Source organism: Ambystoma mexicanum, chromosome 8, assembly GCF_040938575.1.
Source record: "Ambystoma mexicanum isolate Mex_15411 chromosome 8, UKY_AmexF1_1, whole genome shotgun sequence".
Taxonomy (NCBI): domain Eukaryota; kingdom Metazoa; phylum Chordata; class Amphibia; order Caudata; family Ambystomatidae; genus Ambystoma; species Ambystoma mexicanum.
The window spans coordinates 650,814,185-650,830,094 of NC_090929.1; the positions used below are offsets into that span (position 1 = coordinate 650,814,185).

At 44.8% G+C, this 15,910-nt stretch overlaps 1 protein-coding gene across 1 annotated transcript in view; it reads left to right on the plus strand.

The window, feature by feature from the left end:
• Positions 1 to 9,471: 9,471 nt before the first annotated feature.
• Positions 9,472 to 15,910, plus strand: part of EMC1 (ER membrane protein complex subunit 1) — a 755,368-nt gene continuing 748,929 nt past the window's right edge. The window contains exon 1 of the mRNA XM_069610395.1: positions 9,472 to 9,624. Coding sequence (XP_069466496.1) covers positions 9,542 to 9,624 — 83 coding nt within the window. The 5' untranslated portion in view covers positions 9,472 to 9,541. The remainder of the gene's footprint in view (positions 9,625 to 15,910) is intronic.

Sequence of the window (15,910 nt, forward strand, 5' to 3'; positions counted from 1 at the left end):
TTGCCTAGTGATTTGGTTTTGTCGAAATCGGACCTCGAAGCTTGGGAGACCTCTTACCTTCGTTCTTTCCTTCCTTCCTTTTCCCTCTCCAATCCCTTCCCTGTCCTTCCCCAGGGTGCTGTAGGCGTCCTCGTGCCGGCGGGTACAGGCTTGGTGCTGGACTAGAGACTTCCTGAGCACCTTTTAGGCGTCCTCGTGCCGGCGGGAATAGGTGGTTGCTGGACTAGTGACTTCTTACACCTTGGATTGTTTGGTCCACCGAACAGAGGGCAGATACCATCACACTGTTCCTACAGGAAAGAAGAAGGACTTTGCCAGGGACGTTCACTTCCAGGGAAAAAAGGGTAAGAAACCTACCTTTCCTTACCATTATTTCTTCCACTCATTCTCTGGTACTGATTGTCTTTTCTCTTCTTCTGGTCTCCAGAGTACCCCAGTATAGAGGACATTCTTGCATGAAACACTTCTGGTTAAACCGTTTTCTGCAGGTTAGTCTGTTGAGATTTTGTTACGTGTTCTCTTGAAAGGGGTGTATTTGATTGTAATCAGTATAATATTCTGCAGTCGTTGGCTGGAACCTGGAACCATCATCTACCGGGAAGTTGCGGGCCGCTCAGCTCTACGATCCCAACGACTCTACACCATCTTCCGATCAATTGGATTCTTAGACTGTCCTTTCGTACTCCTGAGAATCACATTGGTAGGAAGAAATATATTCTTCACGACGGGTCAACGCGGAACCAGGTTCCCGGAATTCTGACAGAATCAGAAGCCTTATTATGGATGCCGCGAATGACCCGTTGGCCGTTTTGGTTCAGTTAGTGGCCGACCTACGTGCCGATATGACGGCCACCCAGGCTGACACCCACCGGCGCATTGATGAAATGCAAGCCGGTATCAGGGAAGTGGTTACAGGAATACCATCTTTGGCCTCCGCTTCCGCTTCAGGTCAGGCAGGGCCTTCGGTCAGACCTGATTCTACGCATGTGTACATGGCCGCTCAGTTCCCGCTTGCTCCCCCAGAAAGGTTTACTGGGGATCCAAAATCCTTTCGGACATTCATTAACCAATGCAGACTGCATTTCTTGTGTCGGCCTACCTCGTTTCCTGATGCGACTACTAAAGCAGCCTTTGTCTTATCTAACCTTGGAGGTATGGCCGCGGTTTGGGCGAATCCTTTGTTGGAACAAGGCAGTCCGCTGTTGTTCGACTGCGATGCATTGATCAGTGCTATGACGAGGGTGTTTGATACTCGCTACAAGACTCAGGCCACGGATCTGGAATTGCTGAATCTCCGTCAGGGGGACACTCCTTTATTATCGTATTTGGCTAAGTTCAATCAGTTGCTGGCTGAAACTGGTTGGCCGGAAGATAAGAAAGCCGCTCTGTTCTATAAAGGACTGTCGGATACGTTAAAGGATACCATAGCTACGGTTCCGGTGGTTCCTACGTCCTTTTCTGATTTCTTGGATCTAGTACTCCAGATTGATGCCCGACGTACCGAAAGAAAGGGGGAGAAGAGAATGATTACGGTCAATACCACTATATCCCCAATCCCTGTTTCTGGCGGTGACGAGCCTATGCAAATTGGGGCAGTTAGGGGCCCGCTAACGACAGAAGAACGAGAACATCGTAGACGGAACAATCTGTGCTTTTATTGTGGTTCCTCTACTCATCTGCTTAGTGCATGTCCAAAGAGACCCCGCAAGTCGGGAAACGCCAAGGCCCGGTCGTAGAAGGAACCCCTACGCCGAGCTCTTCCCTGCAGGGTTCCTCGTTGTCCACGCCTTTTTACATTGACGTCATGTTGAGTTACGATCAGGTCACTCCTTGGAGTTCTGCAGCTGTTCTTGACTCAGGGGCAACCGGTAACTACATTGATGCCCAATACGTTCGGAAATGGGGTATTCCCTTGTTGTCAAAAAGTGTTCCGGAGGTAGTCAATGCGGTTGACGGTTCAACCCTACTTTCGGGGCTTGTTACTGAACATACCATTCCGTTGTTGTTAACTATTGGCGCCGAGCATTCGGAAATCATCACATTTGACGTCATTATGGCACCGCAATACAAACTCATCCTGGGTTTACCGTGGCTCAAGCTTCATAACCCGGTCGTTAACTGGGAGACCGGGGTTATAGCTTTCAGTGCTCAGCAACGCCCTCGATCCTGCAGTTCCCTAGAGTCCATGTATGAAGTACCTGAAGCTCCTAGTCGGGCGTTGTTGAACTCTGTGGTTACAATCGGAGCTGTTGTTAACACCGTATTACCTGTCGAATACACAAGTTATAAGGACGTCTTTGACAAGGGGAAAGCAGAGATCCTGCCGCCTCATCGGCCCTATGATTGCCCCATTGTTCTCAAACCGGATGCCAAGACACCTTCGGGACGTATCTATTCCCTTACACAAAAGGAAGAAGTCGTCCTTAAAGAATATTTGGATAAAGCCCTCGAGTTAGGTTTTATTCGGCCTTCTCACTCTCCATTTGCTTCACCGCTCTTTTTTGTACCCAAGAAGGAGGGGGACTTAAGACCTTGTATTGATTATCGGGAACTCAATGCAGGTACTATCCGTAATCAATACCCAATCCCGTTGATTTCTGTCTTGCTGGATCAGTTAGGGTCTTCAGAATTCTTCACCAAATTAGATCTAAGGGGTGCGTACAATTTGGTCCGGATACGTCGAGGGGATGAGTGGAAAACAGCCTTTAAGACACGATATGGCCTATTCGAGTATTTGGTGATGCCATTCGGGCTTTGCAATGCCCCGGCCACATTCCAGAATTTCATCAACGACGTTCTACGCGACATGATCGACAGATTCGTTATTGTCTATTTAGATGATATACTCATCTATTCTCCATCCATGGAAGATCATGTACGTCATGTTTCACAAGTCTTACAACGCTTGCGGGAGCATCGTCTTTTTGTCAAACTGGAAAAATGTGTATTCCATGCGAGTGAGGTCGAGTTCCTTGGATATGACATCACCAATAAAGGAGTGCAGATGAGTAGCAATAAGGTGAAAGCTGTCTTAAACTGGCCTGTACCAACTTCAAGGAAGGAGTTACAATCATTTCTGGGGTTTTCGAACTTTTACAGGCGGTTCATTAGACAATTCTCTTCGATTGCTGCACCCCTCACCGAATTGACCAGTAACAAGAAACCTTATTTATGGAACGATAACGCCCAAATAGCGTTTGAGTCTTTAAAAGCCGCGTTCACTACAGCCCCGGTGTTGCTACACCCAAATGTCAAACGTCCATTCGTTGTCGAAGCTGATGCTTCGGATGTCGCGGTAGGGGCTGTCTTGTCCCAAACCTGCGCTGATACCAAGGAGTTGCATCCAGTCGCCTACCATTCGCGCAAATTAACGCCCTATGAACGTAACTACACCGTTACTGAACGGGAATTGTTGGCCGTAAGAGACGCATTTATGATCTGGCGTCATCATCTCCTTGGGACGGAATTACCGGTCCAGGTTTTTACTGACCACAGAAACCTGTTGGCGTTGCAGTCCCTGACGTGCACCACTGCGAGACATGCCCGTTGGCATGAATTCTTTTCCATGTACAACTTTAGTTTGACTTACCGCCCAGGTGTCTTGAATTCCAAGGCGGACGCGCTATCCAGAAGCCTGGGTAATGATGGTTCACGTCCACAGGATGGGTCTTTGTTATTACCTACACAAGTGGTCTGTAGTTGTGTTCTACAACCCACTTTGAAGTCAACGCTCCAGAACTGGGTTGATAAAGAGCCCACAGAACTGGCAGACTATAACATGGATATTCTGCATGGTCTTCCTTATGTCCAGGGTCGAGTTTATATGCCTGATCAGGATACCCGGTGTACAGCTATTTCTTTGTGTCATGACGCTGCTATCGCAGCGCATCCTGGTTCCCAGAAAACTCTTGAACTCCTCAAACGCTGGTGTTGGTGGCCTTCCATGCGAAGAGACGTCTCGCAATATATCTTGACCTGCGCCATCTGTGCCCAGTGTAAGTCCCATTCAGCGAAACCTATGGGGTTATTACAACCATTACCAGTGCCAGCCAGACCTTGGGCGATGATTACCATGGACTTTGTGGTGGAGTTGCCTTTGATTGATGGGTTTGATACCATATGGGTGGTGGTTGACAGCTTTTCTAAAATGTCTCTCTTTGTGCCTTGCCAAGGCCTGCCATCAGCTGCTAAGCTGGCAGAGTTGTTCTTGCGACATGTTTTCAGGTTTTTTGGGTTGCCTGAGATTGTGGTTTCTGACAGGGGGTCCCAGTTCACGTCGCGTTTTTGGAGGCATCTAATGTTCTCTTTGGGGGTAGATGAACGGTGTTCCACAGCGTTCCATCCCCAGACGGATGGTCAAACAGAGCGGGTTAACGCTACCATGGAGCAGTACCTCAGGTGTCTCATCCTTCAACATCAGGAATCCTGGCTAGCAGTTCTTCCTTTGGCGGAATTCGCGTATAATAATTCCAGCCATTCATCAACGGGAACATCGCCATTCTATGCCTTGTATGGGCAACACCCACGCACCCTTCCTCTTGATTGGAATCTACCTGAGGATTGTCCGGCAGTTCAATCTTGTATCAAAGATTTGTCTCTGGTCCGTGATAGGGTGCTGGAACATCTGAAACAAGCACAAGAACAGGCGAAGAAGTACGCGGATCGGAATCGCCGTCCTGCACCCGTCTACATTCCAGGTACACGGGTATGGTTGTCCACTAAGAACCTACGCATTCCAGGTCGACGATGCTTGTTGCCACGTTTTGTAGGTCCTTATGTTATAAAGGACGTCTTGAGTCCATTGGTGGTCAAATTAGAACTTCCGCACTCTTGGAAGATACATCCGGTTTTCCATGTGTCCATGGTTAAGCCTTGTGTAGACAGCACCAGGATACCGGCTTCTCCGTCTCCGATATTGGTTCAAGGGGTGGAGGAGTATGAGGTCAATTCCATTCTTGATACCAGGGTTTCTCGTGGTACCAGGTATTTCTTAGTGGACTGGAAGGGTTACGGTCCGGAAGAACGGACATGGGAACCGGAGCAGAATGTGCATGCCCCGTTGTTGGTTTCCCAATTTTTGGCCTCTCGGGGGCATGGGGGTCCTTTGGGGGAGGATACTGTCAGAAAACGCTCCAGGTCTTGTATCACCCCTGCGGTTCACGTGTCTCATCCTCACCAAAAGCTTCTGTCCCGTTATACCACCATACAGAAGGCGGGCTTGCGGTATCCACGCTCTACGCACGGAACACATTTGCGTCGGGAACTGCGTTCCCGACGCCTCACGTGGAAGTTGCCATGGAGACTACGTCAGTGGACGCAGCATCTTCCACGTGATAGAAAACGTGTTGGGTCACGTGACCATCTTGGTGCCGGTACTTCAAGTACTTAATGATCTGGCGCCCACTTCTCGCTGCTTCTGATCCAATAGTGACAGCGGTTTTTTCTTGCTCAGATTTAGTGGTTTTGTTTGATCTCGGATTACGTTTACTGGATTGCTCTTGGATTATCCTTACCTATTCTTGTATCTTGACCTCGGATTGTTTATGGATTATTCTTGCCTAGTGATTTGGTTTTGTCGAAATCGGACCTCGAAGCTTGGGAGACCTCTTACCTTCGTTCTTTCCTTCCTTCCTTTTCCCTCTCCAATCCCTTCCCTGTCCTTCCCCAGGGTGCTGTAGGCGTCCTCGTGCCGGCGGGTACAGGCTTGGTGCTGGACTAGAGACTTCCTGAGCACCTTTTAGGCGTCCTCGTGCCGGCGGGAATAGGTGGTTGCTGGACTAGTGACTTCTTACACCTTGGATTGTTTGGTCCACCGAACAGAGGGCAGATACCATCACACTGTTCCTACAGGAAAGAAGAAGGACTTTGCCAGGGACGTTCACTTCCAGGGAAAAAAGGGTAAGAAACCTACCTTTCCTTACCATTATTTCTTCCACTCATTCTCTGGTACTGATTGTCTTTTCTCTTCTTCTGGTCTCCAGAGTACCCCAGTATAGAGGACATTCTTGCATGAAACACTTCTGGTTAAACCGTTTTCTGCAGGTTAGTCTGTTGAGATTTTGTTACGTGTTCTCTTGAAAGGGGTGTATTTGATTGTAATCAGTATAATATTCTGCAGTCGTTGGCTGGAACCTGGAACCATCATCTACCGGGAAGTTGCGGGCCGCTCAGCTCTACGATCCCAACGACTCTACACCATCTTCCGATCAATTGGATTCTTAGACTGTCCTTTCGTACTCCTGAGAATCACATTGGTAGGAAGAAATATATTCTTCACGACGGGTCAACGCGGAACCAGGTTCCCGGAATTCTGACAGTGTCCCTGGGAACCTGATCCCGGAGAAAGAAGGGAGAAGCTCTGGGGAAATTGACGATTCCAGAATTTGACAAAAGGAGGTCAAGAAATGAGTGAGTGAACATGAGGAGAAACCTGAAACCCCACAACCTCCTAGTAGGAGACAAAGTACTGGCGAGAAATTATTATTTATTTATTTGTGGTTTGTTTAAACCTTTACAAAATAGTTAATCAGAAAAGGATAAAAAAACATTTCATACAATTATCTTCAATCACAAATTGTGCAAACATATTAGGAACATTATAAAAGAGAATAACAATCCGAATAAAACAGTATAAAGAGATACATCAAGAAAAATCAGTAATTAAGATAGACAAGATCGATAACAATTCATTCGAACTTAATCTAAGCAGTGTTAAAAGAAACATTTCTTAATTTCATAGTTTCTGTGGAAAAGGTAGAGAACAATATTTCTTGTAAATCTAAAAGGTTAGAAGACAGAACAAAATTCATTGCCATCATTTAAGATAAGTCACAAAAGTTTTTCAAAAATGCCATTATTCTCAGTTTTAAAACAGTCGAGCTATTATGCCCAATTTGATACCATAACAAATTCAGTGTCAACAGCGTGCAGGTGTATTACAAATTGTTCAAAGTATAGAATCCTTTGCTTTACAAGAGCTGGACATTGCAATAGTATATGCTTCAAAGTTTCTTCTATACCTTCTTTCTTACAGTGTCTACACCACCCCCATTCACTATTCTGGAGATTCCATCTTTTCAAGATGTAGTTTGTTTTCAAGGTGTCAAAACGGAACCTCATGAATGAGTTTCTGAAATTCCGTGAGGGGTATTTCTCTAAATAATTCTCCAAAACAGGGTCAAATTTCCAAACTGAATGTATCTGATTAACTGTTTTGGATTGTTGAACCGTATCAAGAGTCATTTGCCAGTCATTACATTGGAGTATGGACTTCACTTTTAACGGATTGCTTATCAGCATCTCCAATGTGAGACCTGCATTTAACAAAGTGTCTTCAATTACTGTTTTCAAACTCAAGCAATAGAAATTAGTTGGATCTTTTGCTGCAATCGTGTATATAGATGCGGAATTATTTATCAAGCATTTCCTCCACAACACTTTTCCCCATAAGATGATTGATTGTAAAGATTGCAGCCCAAATTCGTATCTGATTGCATAAATAGGAACACATTTAGGAATAAAAAAAAAACAACACACCTTTCCACATATCTCTTTCTAGTTTTTTCATAAAATTTGTACCCTCAAGCTCATAGAATTCTAATCAGGGGTGTAACCGTAAATCTGCCATACTTGGCATCAATTTTTGACATCTGTCTCCTTATCATCTCAGCTTTAATTTCCAGCTGCCTTTTGATCATTGCCATTGCACTATTAGCTGTAAAGTGGTATCCTAAATATTTCAGAGCGATTTGACTTTTTAGGCGTTTACCCTCACAGAACCAAGTTAGCGAAGATTGGTTTTTCTTTGGCTTTCCCATTCTTATGATAATTGTTTTAGCAGCATTAATTTTTAAATGTAAACCGGTAGTAAATACCACAAATGCATTTATCAATTTTTGCAAACCAATTTTTGTGCGATCTAACAGTAAGAAATCATCAGCATATGCTATCCATTCAATTGCAGTTTCTCCTAGTTTGGGTGGAGCTAAATCCTTTCCTGAAATCGCTTGAGCAGCTCTAGAGACATACAAGTTAAATAATATGGCAGCCAACTTGCAGCCTTGTCTTAGGCCATTAGGCATTGTTATTTCAGAAGATAGTCACCCTGCTGAGGTAAGTCTGACCTTGATCTTTGTGTCAGAATATAAGTCCATAATCATCTCTAGTAGGTGTCTGGGGATCAATAGGTCTTTTAGAATTGACCATAAAATATGTCTATCAACGAGATCAAAAGCTTTAGAGAGATCCATTGAAGCCACAAATATAACATGGTGAGAAATAGACACCCAGAAGGCAAACTATCCCTTACCTATGAACCACATCCAATGAACGTGATCCAGGTAAAAGGGTTGATGATCACTGCAGCAGATGAAGGAGGGGCCGGAGACCCGGAACGCATGTTTTTTCCAGAAGAGTGGGGAGACTCACCTACCCAAGGAGGTAAGCGAGGAGTGTGGCAGCTGGGACAGTGATGGTGGAGGAGGCCGTGACTATGTTATGCCTGACTGAAAAACTCACGCAAATAAGGATGTTTGGGTCACTGTTATGAACACTGTTGTTGATGGTTACTACTGTCGTGTCATGTTTTACCCTTATGAAAAAGGAGGAATGTAATGGATCACGTGATAGCACGCGACAGAGTGAAGCGACTCCATCGCATTAGGAAATAAAAGGGGTGTTTCTGCACCGACAAAGGCAGTGCGCACCCGGAGCCCGAAACCGCAACACTGTGTGTGTCCTCTGTTACGGGGAGGGAGGGCAGGGGTGTTATGCAGGCCTGAGGCCATCAATATCTTTGCTGACAACAGGAGTGTCCCACATAACAAGGCTAAGTAGGCGTTTTAGACACTACTCGTTCCTTTACATCTACAGAGCAGTAGTCATTTTGTTACATCCACCATCCTGTCAGTCCCAAATAGCCAAGAGTCTGAAGTTAAGGAAACAAAAGCTAAGGTATAACTTACTCGAATTTCTTCAATACAACTATGCAGAAACAAAGCTTTCAAGTTGTGATAGCCAATGGCTCAAAATATAGATCTACAATCGCGTCAAATAACCCTACTTTTCACCCCGCCGACCTCCCCCGTTCTCCTACCCAGGCATTCCAACTACCTCTGCTTCACTGGGAATGGGGGGTGAGGGGGGAGACACAGGAGGCATCTAGCCCCCACCCAGTTTGCACCACTGTGGCCTTTGACATTTTACAGTGCCACATCATTTTCATTTCAATTCCAAGGTGAACTTGCTTTTTAATTCCGCTGAAGTACTTGATCATGCACCTGAGAAAAAAAACACCAGCAATACTATTTCACTGCGAGAAAAGCTACAACCCCACTTTCCGTTAGCATGTATCATCGAAAACCTTAAGTAAAGTTGTTTTGAAAAGAAACGCTCCCGCTGGCTTCGGTTTATGATTTCAGATCGGCCGTCCTTCTCTATGGTCTGTTCCTCCTCTCTTTCAAGCTCTATGAACAGGCTTTGCCCCTCCCCTTCCTGTCAATGGTCGGTCGCATCCCTCCTCCCCTTTCTAGTAGCTCCTGTCATGGCGTCCTTGGTGGCTGTGCTGTTACTTCTACCGGCATTAATCGCTGCTGTTTATGAAGATCAAGTGGGGAAGTTTGACTGGTACGTCCGGGGGTGGGGTTGCTTAAGACAACCAAACTCCGTCCCTGCAACCTTCATTGTTTAATGTTCCCATTCTAACCACCTCCACCTGTACTCCGCTCTGGATCCTCCTACCCGCTTTGAACAGCCCTAGCGACTGTACAGCCCATGTTTGCATGTCTCGCGGAACGGTCCCCACCTGCAGTACTCCACTCCCCCCACCCCATAAACTAAAACCTAACCTGTGTTACCCAAGATCACTCGGCTTCAATGAATGAGAAAATACGCTGCTTGTGGAACACTCTCGACATTTTATAATATCTACATCTCTCTCATCTCCCCTTTCGTTAGGCTTTACCCCTGTCGCACAATAAGATCACACCGTTCCTTTAATAAGAGATACGTTCTCTAGAGGCACATCTCTTACTACAGATCATCCCATATCTTAACATCGCTGTAAATTCTCCATATTATTATAATTATAACGCCTCTCTTGTATGACCAATTGTTTTCCAATACGAGAGAATGCCGCATCGCGAGTCGTTTTTTTTTCTTCCTTAGTGTAGTCACTGCAAATTGTCCATTCTTACGAAGCAGCCTTCTTTTTCTTTTCGTCTCCCACTCGGGTTCTTCGTGTTGCACTGTGCGTTGTGAATAATATACACAAGTTAAGCCAGCGGATATAGAACTGAGGTCACTCAAGAAATAAGACCCACTCCCATCATCAATGTAAGAAAAAATACCCCAGTCAACACCGCGATCACTTCATACAAATCACAACAGGGTAGTAAAATACTAAGTTTATTTATTTCATCAAAATCATTAAAAAAGTTATAAATGGTTTAAAGCTCACACATAAATAGGGCATACAACTATATAACACTAATAAAGTGCATAATGTGAAAAGTGCTAGTTTCAAAGAAAGGCTGCTAACAAAACACTGCCAAATGACAAGCAAAAGGGAGATCGCAATAGTCCCAAATGCACAAATGAAGGTGACTGACAAGTTGACTCCAACGGAGAAAGAAATCTCTCAAATGGAGAAAACCTGATCAACCGAACAAGTCTGAATATAAAAAGTCAATTCATAAATTGATTGAATCAAGCTATCATAATGGCAGGATAAAGAGGACAGATCATTGTTCCCGCACAGAGCAGTCCAATGGTGTATTGAAACTGAAAAATCTCACAATCCTCAACCCATACACTAAAAATCTAACATGGGATGCTATACGTCTGTGCGTTGTGCTTTTCTGCCTCTTTTTGTACTTGCTTTCAGAATGCAACTATATGTTGTTGCCTCTTCGCCCTTTAGCGTTTTCAGGAGGCAGTGTATGCGGAGCCACCCGGCTATTTGACAATAGTGCAGTGTTTGGTGGGCTGGTGGTTTATTAGCTAGGCATACCTGGACAGATGGGGCTGTCTTTTGTTCTGTGCATGCTCGGCGAAATTAAATAGTGTTAATGTAAATGAAAGTCATTTATATTTGTCAAACTAATCTGACCACTGATATTCTCTCACAAATCGGGATACCGTGTACTCTCAGCCCTTGGTAGACAAAGTATATTATGTTTTTGTGATTGCTGTTGCATGCTTGCCAACATTCTGTGACCAAAAAGATGTAGGATTTTTCAAGTTTCAAAATTAATACTTGGCATACCAATTACATCACAGGAAAATACAAAACATACATTGTTGGCACCACTGGAGCATTCTAAAATACACAACCCATCAAACAGCACAACATGGAAAGATGTTTTAAAATGTATAATTCTGAAGTTAACACCAAATTCAATTACCTAACTCCACAGAAGGTAAGCACACAGCACTGGTAGGCAACGTTTGCCACTGCTCTGTAGCGGCAGCATGGGCAATACATATGTATTCCTGCAGTGCAAGCTGAATAACTGAACAACATGGAGACTGATACCCTCCTCAGTTTGATATGCAGATGCTGTGTGATGGTGGTACGCTTTGCCACTTGCCATCAGGGGTGGTTCACCTAAGGCCTGTCCCAGCCAGATGCAGGGCAGAGTCATGTAGCGATCAGGTCCCTGGATTGGTCTGAGCCCATCACTCACAGTAATCACTTACCCACCCACCGCACAGACAGACTAACTAATGTATTGCATGCTTTGTCCTTGGCCGGTCTCAAGCAGCCTGCCATAGTCACATAAATTACCTGCCCCTGTAAAAAGCAGTAGGATCTGTCACCCAATATCTAGGTGCTAGGGCTGCTTAAAAAGCAGTAGCCTCCTGCCTAAGTAGGTTTGGCAAGTATGCTGTTGCCTAGCAGCTAAATTCTAGATCGGTTGTCTCTGAATCGTAAACCGCAATCACTGGTTTCACAGCAAGTGCAGCGGAACTCCTTTTTGTCAGATGTAACTGCCTCACTGTGCAACCCTGACAGGTAGGGTATCCTAATATTCTCAGCCACATGTTAAGAACGCTGTTCCATTTGTGTTATTGTTTCTGACTCCTATTATTTGCAGGTTTAACTGCATCCCAAACTGTAAGTGCATACAGTCAGATGTTACGTTATTGTGACTTATGCCGTGCACTGCTGTCATTTTCATGGTCTCCAGGCACTCTGGCGGACCTGAAAAGGAAGGAGGTTGGGATTGGTCGGTTAGTAAGATTGAGAGGAAAAAGCACAAAAGAGCTTTGATGTGCTGTTGGAGGCTTCTGTTCGTAAAAACTGGTAATAGTGCTGTTATGTTTTTGGTTGATGGACGCTTGGGTGTTGTTTGGTGGGTGTTTGTATGCCGATGTTTTATGTGCATCTTGGGTTTTTTGAAGAGTTGGTAGAGTGTCTAGTTTGGGGTGTTTTGTGGTCAAGGTATGTGTCTTGTTTCTTCAGTGTTGGGTGGTGGGTTTGCAGAGTATTAGAGAGTTTTTAGCAAGGTTAGGCAGGGTTGTCTGGGTCTTTTTCTGTGTGTTGGGTCGATCCATCAGTCTAGTCTTATTCTATAGAGTTTGGGTTTGAGCTTTCTTTGGGTCATCCGGTTTAGCAGATTTAGTGTTGCATTGGTGGTTTTTGTCTCTCTGGTCTTCTTTCTTTAGCTTGCAGCGTTAAAGAGCCATGTTTTTACCAGTTTACTGAATTATAGGTGCTCTTCAGTTATTAATATTTCCTTTGGGGAGTGAGTGCCAGAGTCTCACAGCTATGCAGGAGAATGCTGATCCCCCTACCCGCAAATGTGTGCTTTGTGTATTATTTTGTTTCTTGGCGAATGTCGTTGGACCTTGGTGTCCGTGTTGGTTTGTAGATGGTGATTTCTTTGTGTATGAATTCTGCTCCTTGGCCGTGGATTGCTCTGTGTGATATGCAAAGTATTTTGAAGATTTGTTTTTTGACTGCTAACCAATGCAGTGTTCTCATCGCTGGGGCGATGTGTTTTCTCTTAATGGGTGTAAGGGGTAGTCTTGGCTGCTGCGTTCTGTAGTCGTCCTAGTTTCCTCAAAAGTTATTCTGGCATTCTGAGATAGATGCTGTAGTCTAGTCCTGACATGACATGAGGGAGATGATGGCGAGTGTTCTGTGTCTGAAGGTGAAGGGAAGTATGTTCTTGATTGTGTGTAGGTGGAAGAAGCATTTCTTAACTACTGCCTTGACCTTTGCTCTAGTGTTAGTGTTGTCCATTAGGATTCTGAGGTTTTTGCGCACTTTGGGTGATTCTGGTGGATTTCCCAGCTCAATGGGCCTTGGGATGTGGTGGTTGTTCAACGGGTCGTTTGGTGCAACCATGATTTCATTTTTGTCCGGGTTGAGTTTAAAGCTGTTGGTGCTCGTCCACTGGTTTAGGTCAGAGAGGCAGTTGGTGACTGTTGGGTTTTGTTCTTCGCTGGCATTGATTTTGTAGGTGATTTTTGTCATCTGCGTAGTTGTAGGAGGTGAGGCCATGTTTGTTGAGGTTAACCAGGGGGGGGTCATGTAGATATTGAAGAGTAGTGGTGATAGCGATGAGCCTTGTGGGACTCCACATGTTGTTTTTCTGGGTGCTGACTTGAAAGGTACTATCCAAGTGGTTTCCATTCTTTTTGTCGAAGGATTTTAGCCTGAGGAGAGCTGTTCTGATTCCGGTGTCCGCTGGTTGACGTGGTTGATGGAGTCTTTTAGCTTTGTCCCTGATTTGCTGGATGTTTGTAATTTTGTTCTTCAAGTGGACAGCAAGGTATTCACATAAGTTTTGTGAGGGGGGCTGGTGTGTTGTTGCACCCTGATGGGTTTCTTAGCTCGTTTATGATGATGAACATCTTTCTGGTTGTTGCTTGAGTTTATCTGTTCCTTGTAGAATGTCTTTTTTTGCTTTGAGTATTTCGTGTTTGTACAGCCTAAATCTGTTTATGGTATGCACATTTTTTTATAGTATTTCTTTTTGCGTTGTAGTTCTTCCTCCATTTTTCTTCAGTGCTCTGAGGTGGGGTGTGAACCATCTTGCCATTGGCTTCTTTGAGGGGGTGAATGGTTTGTCTGGTGCAATGGCATCAAGTGTTTTTTCGCGATCCATTTTTGGATTGTCTGTTCTTTCTTTTATGTTGGTTGAGTCTAGCATGGTTTTGTAGCTTCCAGTCTTGCGTTTAGGTCCATCCTGTTGATGGATATCCAGTTTCAATTCCGAATTGGTGGATTTTTTGGGAGGTTATCATGTATCCGTGTTGGCGGTCGCTCCAGAGGATTTGCATTGGAGTGGCAGTTGTGACAAGGTTTTTGTTGCAGAAGGTGTGTGTGTGTCCTTTCACCTTGTTGTAGATGCATTGTTGCTAGTTGATTATCAAGTTTTAGGTGAGTTTATGTTCTCCAATTAGAACCAGTTGTTGAAGTCTCTAAGAATGACGAGGTGATCATGTTTGATGGCGATACTGGTGATAGCTTCTACAAAGGTGTCTATGAAGGGTGTCAATGAAGGTAGGGTTGTAAGTCGGTGGCCTGTAGATAAGTGGAAATGTTTGGTTGGTTTGATGACCTAGAGCTAGGTGCAGGAGGAGTGATTCACAGTTTGGAATGTTTAGCAGTGGTGCTGGTCCTTGTATGCCTCGGCGGGACCCCCCTCTTTTTTTCCTTCTCTGTTGGCTTGTTTGAGTTTGAAATAGTTGGGTAGGCAGTTGTGTACTATTACCTTGTAGTTTTCAGTTGGCCAGGTTTCGATGACAATTAGGATGTCTGTTCCTCCATCGCTTAACAGTTCGTATATTTCTGTTGTGTGTTTTGGCATTGATGTTGCATTGACTGCGTTGCAGTGTATCTTTTTGTTTCCTGTGGCTTGTTTGGTCTTTGACTGTGTGTTTTCGTGATTGTGTTGGCATTGGCCATTCCTTCCAATGTGTTGTATGTTCAGATCTATTGTTGCTATTTCTTCGTTGAGTAGTTCAGCCAGGTTTCTTATTGGAATGATGTCTTCATGGCCTTTTTTCGGATGACATTGATTACATTTGTCGTGCCAATTTTTTGAGGTGAATGGCGTATTGGTGTTGTTTCTTTCCGGTTTGATTCGGTGTGTTTCCCATCTTTGCTCTGAGTTACTGGTCAATCTACTAATGTGCTTACGGATAGATGGTTGACCAAGTGAGTGGTAAATTGAGAGATAGAGCGACAAGTAGTGATTTTGGTATTGTTTTGGCAAAAGACTTGTTTGAATTTAGCGTGTGGTTTTCATCTCTTGGTATGGGTTGGTTCCTGGGTGTGGTGTCCAGGGATTGCTCCACTTTGTTCTGATTTGATTATTCCTTGTGCATCGGTCTTTCCTGGTGTGGGGGAATTTTTGGTTGGCTTTCCCAAGAGTGGGTCTATCCCAAGGAGGAGGACTATCATGGGGTTGGACTGTCCCAGGTGTCTAGGTATGAACTAACACGGGAGGTCGAACTAACTCGAGCAATCTGTGTTGTGGTTCCTGATCCCTTGTGTTGAATAGTAATTCATTTGGTTTTATTCTCCCGATGGATTGGTCTTCCCTTGGGGGCTTCTGTATAGTCATCTGTTTCACTGTGGCAAAGGCCTCTCTGTGGCTGTATTTCTTGCTCTGAGACTCGTGACGGTTGGGTGCTTCCGTTTGCTGGGATTTCATAGTTGTATTGGGTTCAGTGGCGAAAGCTTCCCTGTGGTTTGATCTTCCTTTGTGGGGTCCTGTGCTTCATAGTGGCGAATGCCACTCTGTAGTCATTGTATTTCAGTCTTGTGGATCATGCGTTCTTTCAAGTTGCTGGGGTTTTGTAGTTGTACCGTGCTCATAGTGTGGTGTCCTGTGGCTTGATCTACCCTTGTGGGGTCCCGTTTAGTTGCCTATTTCAGTGGTGAGGACCTCTCTGT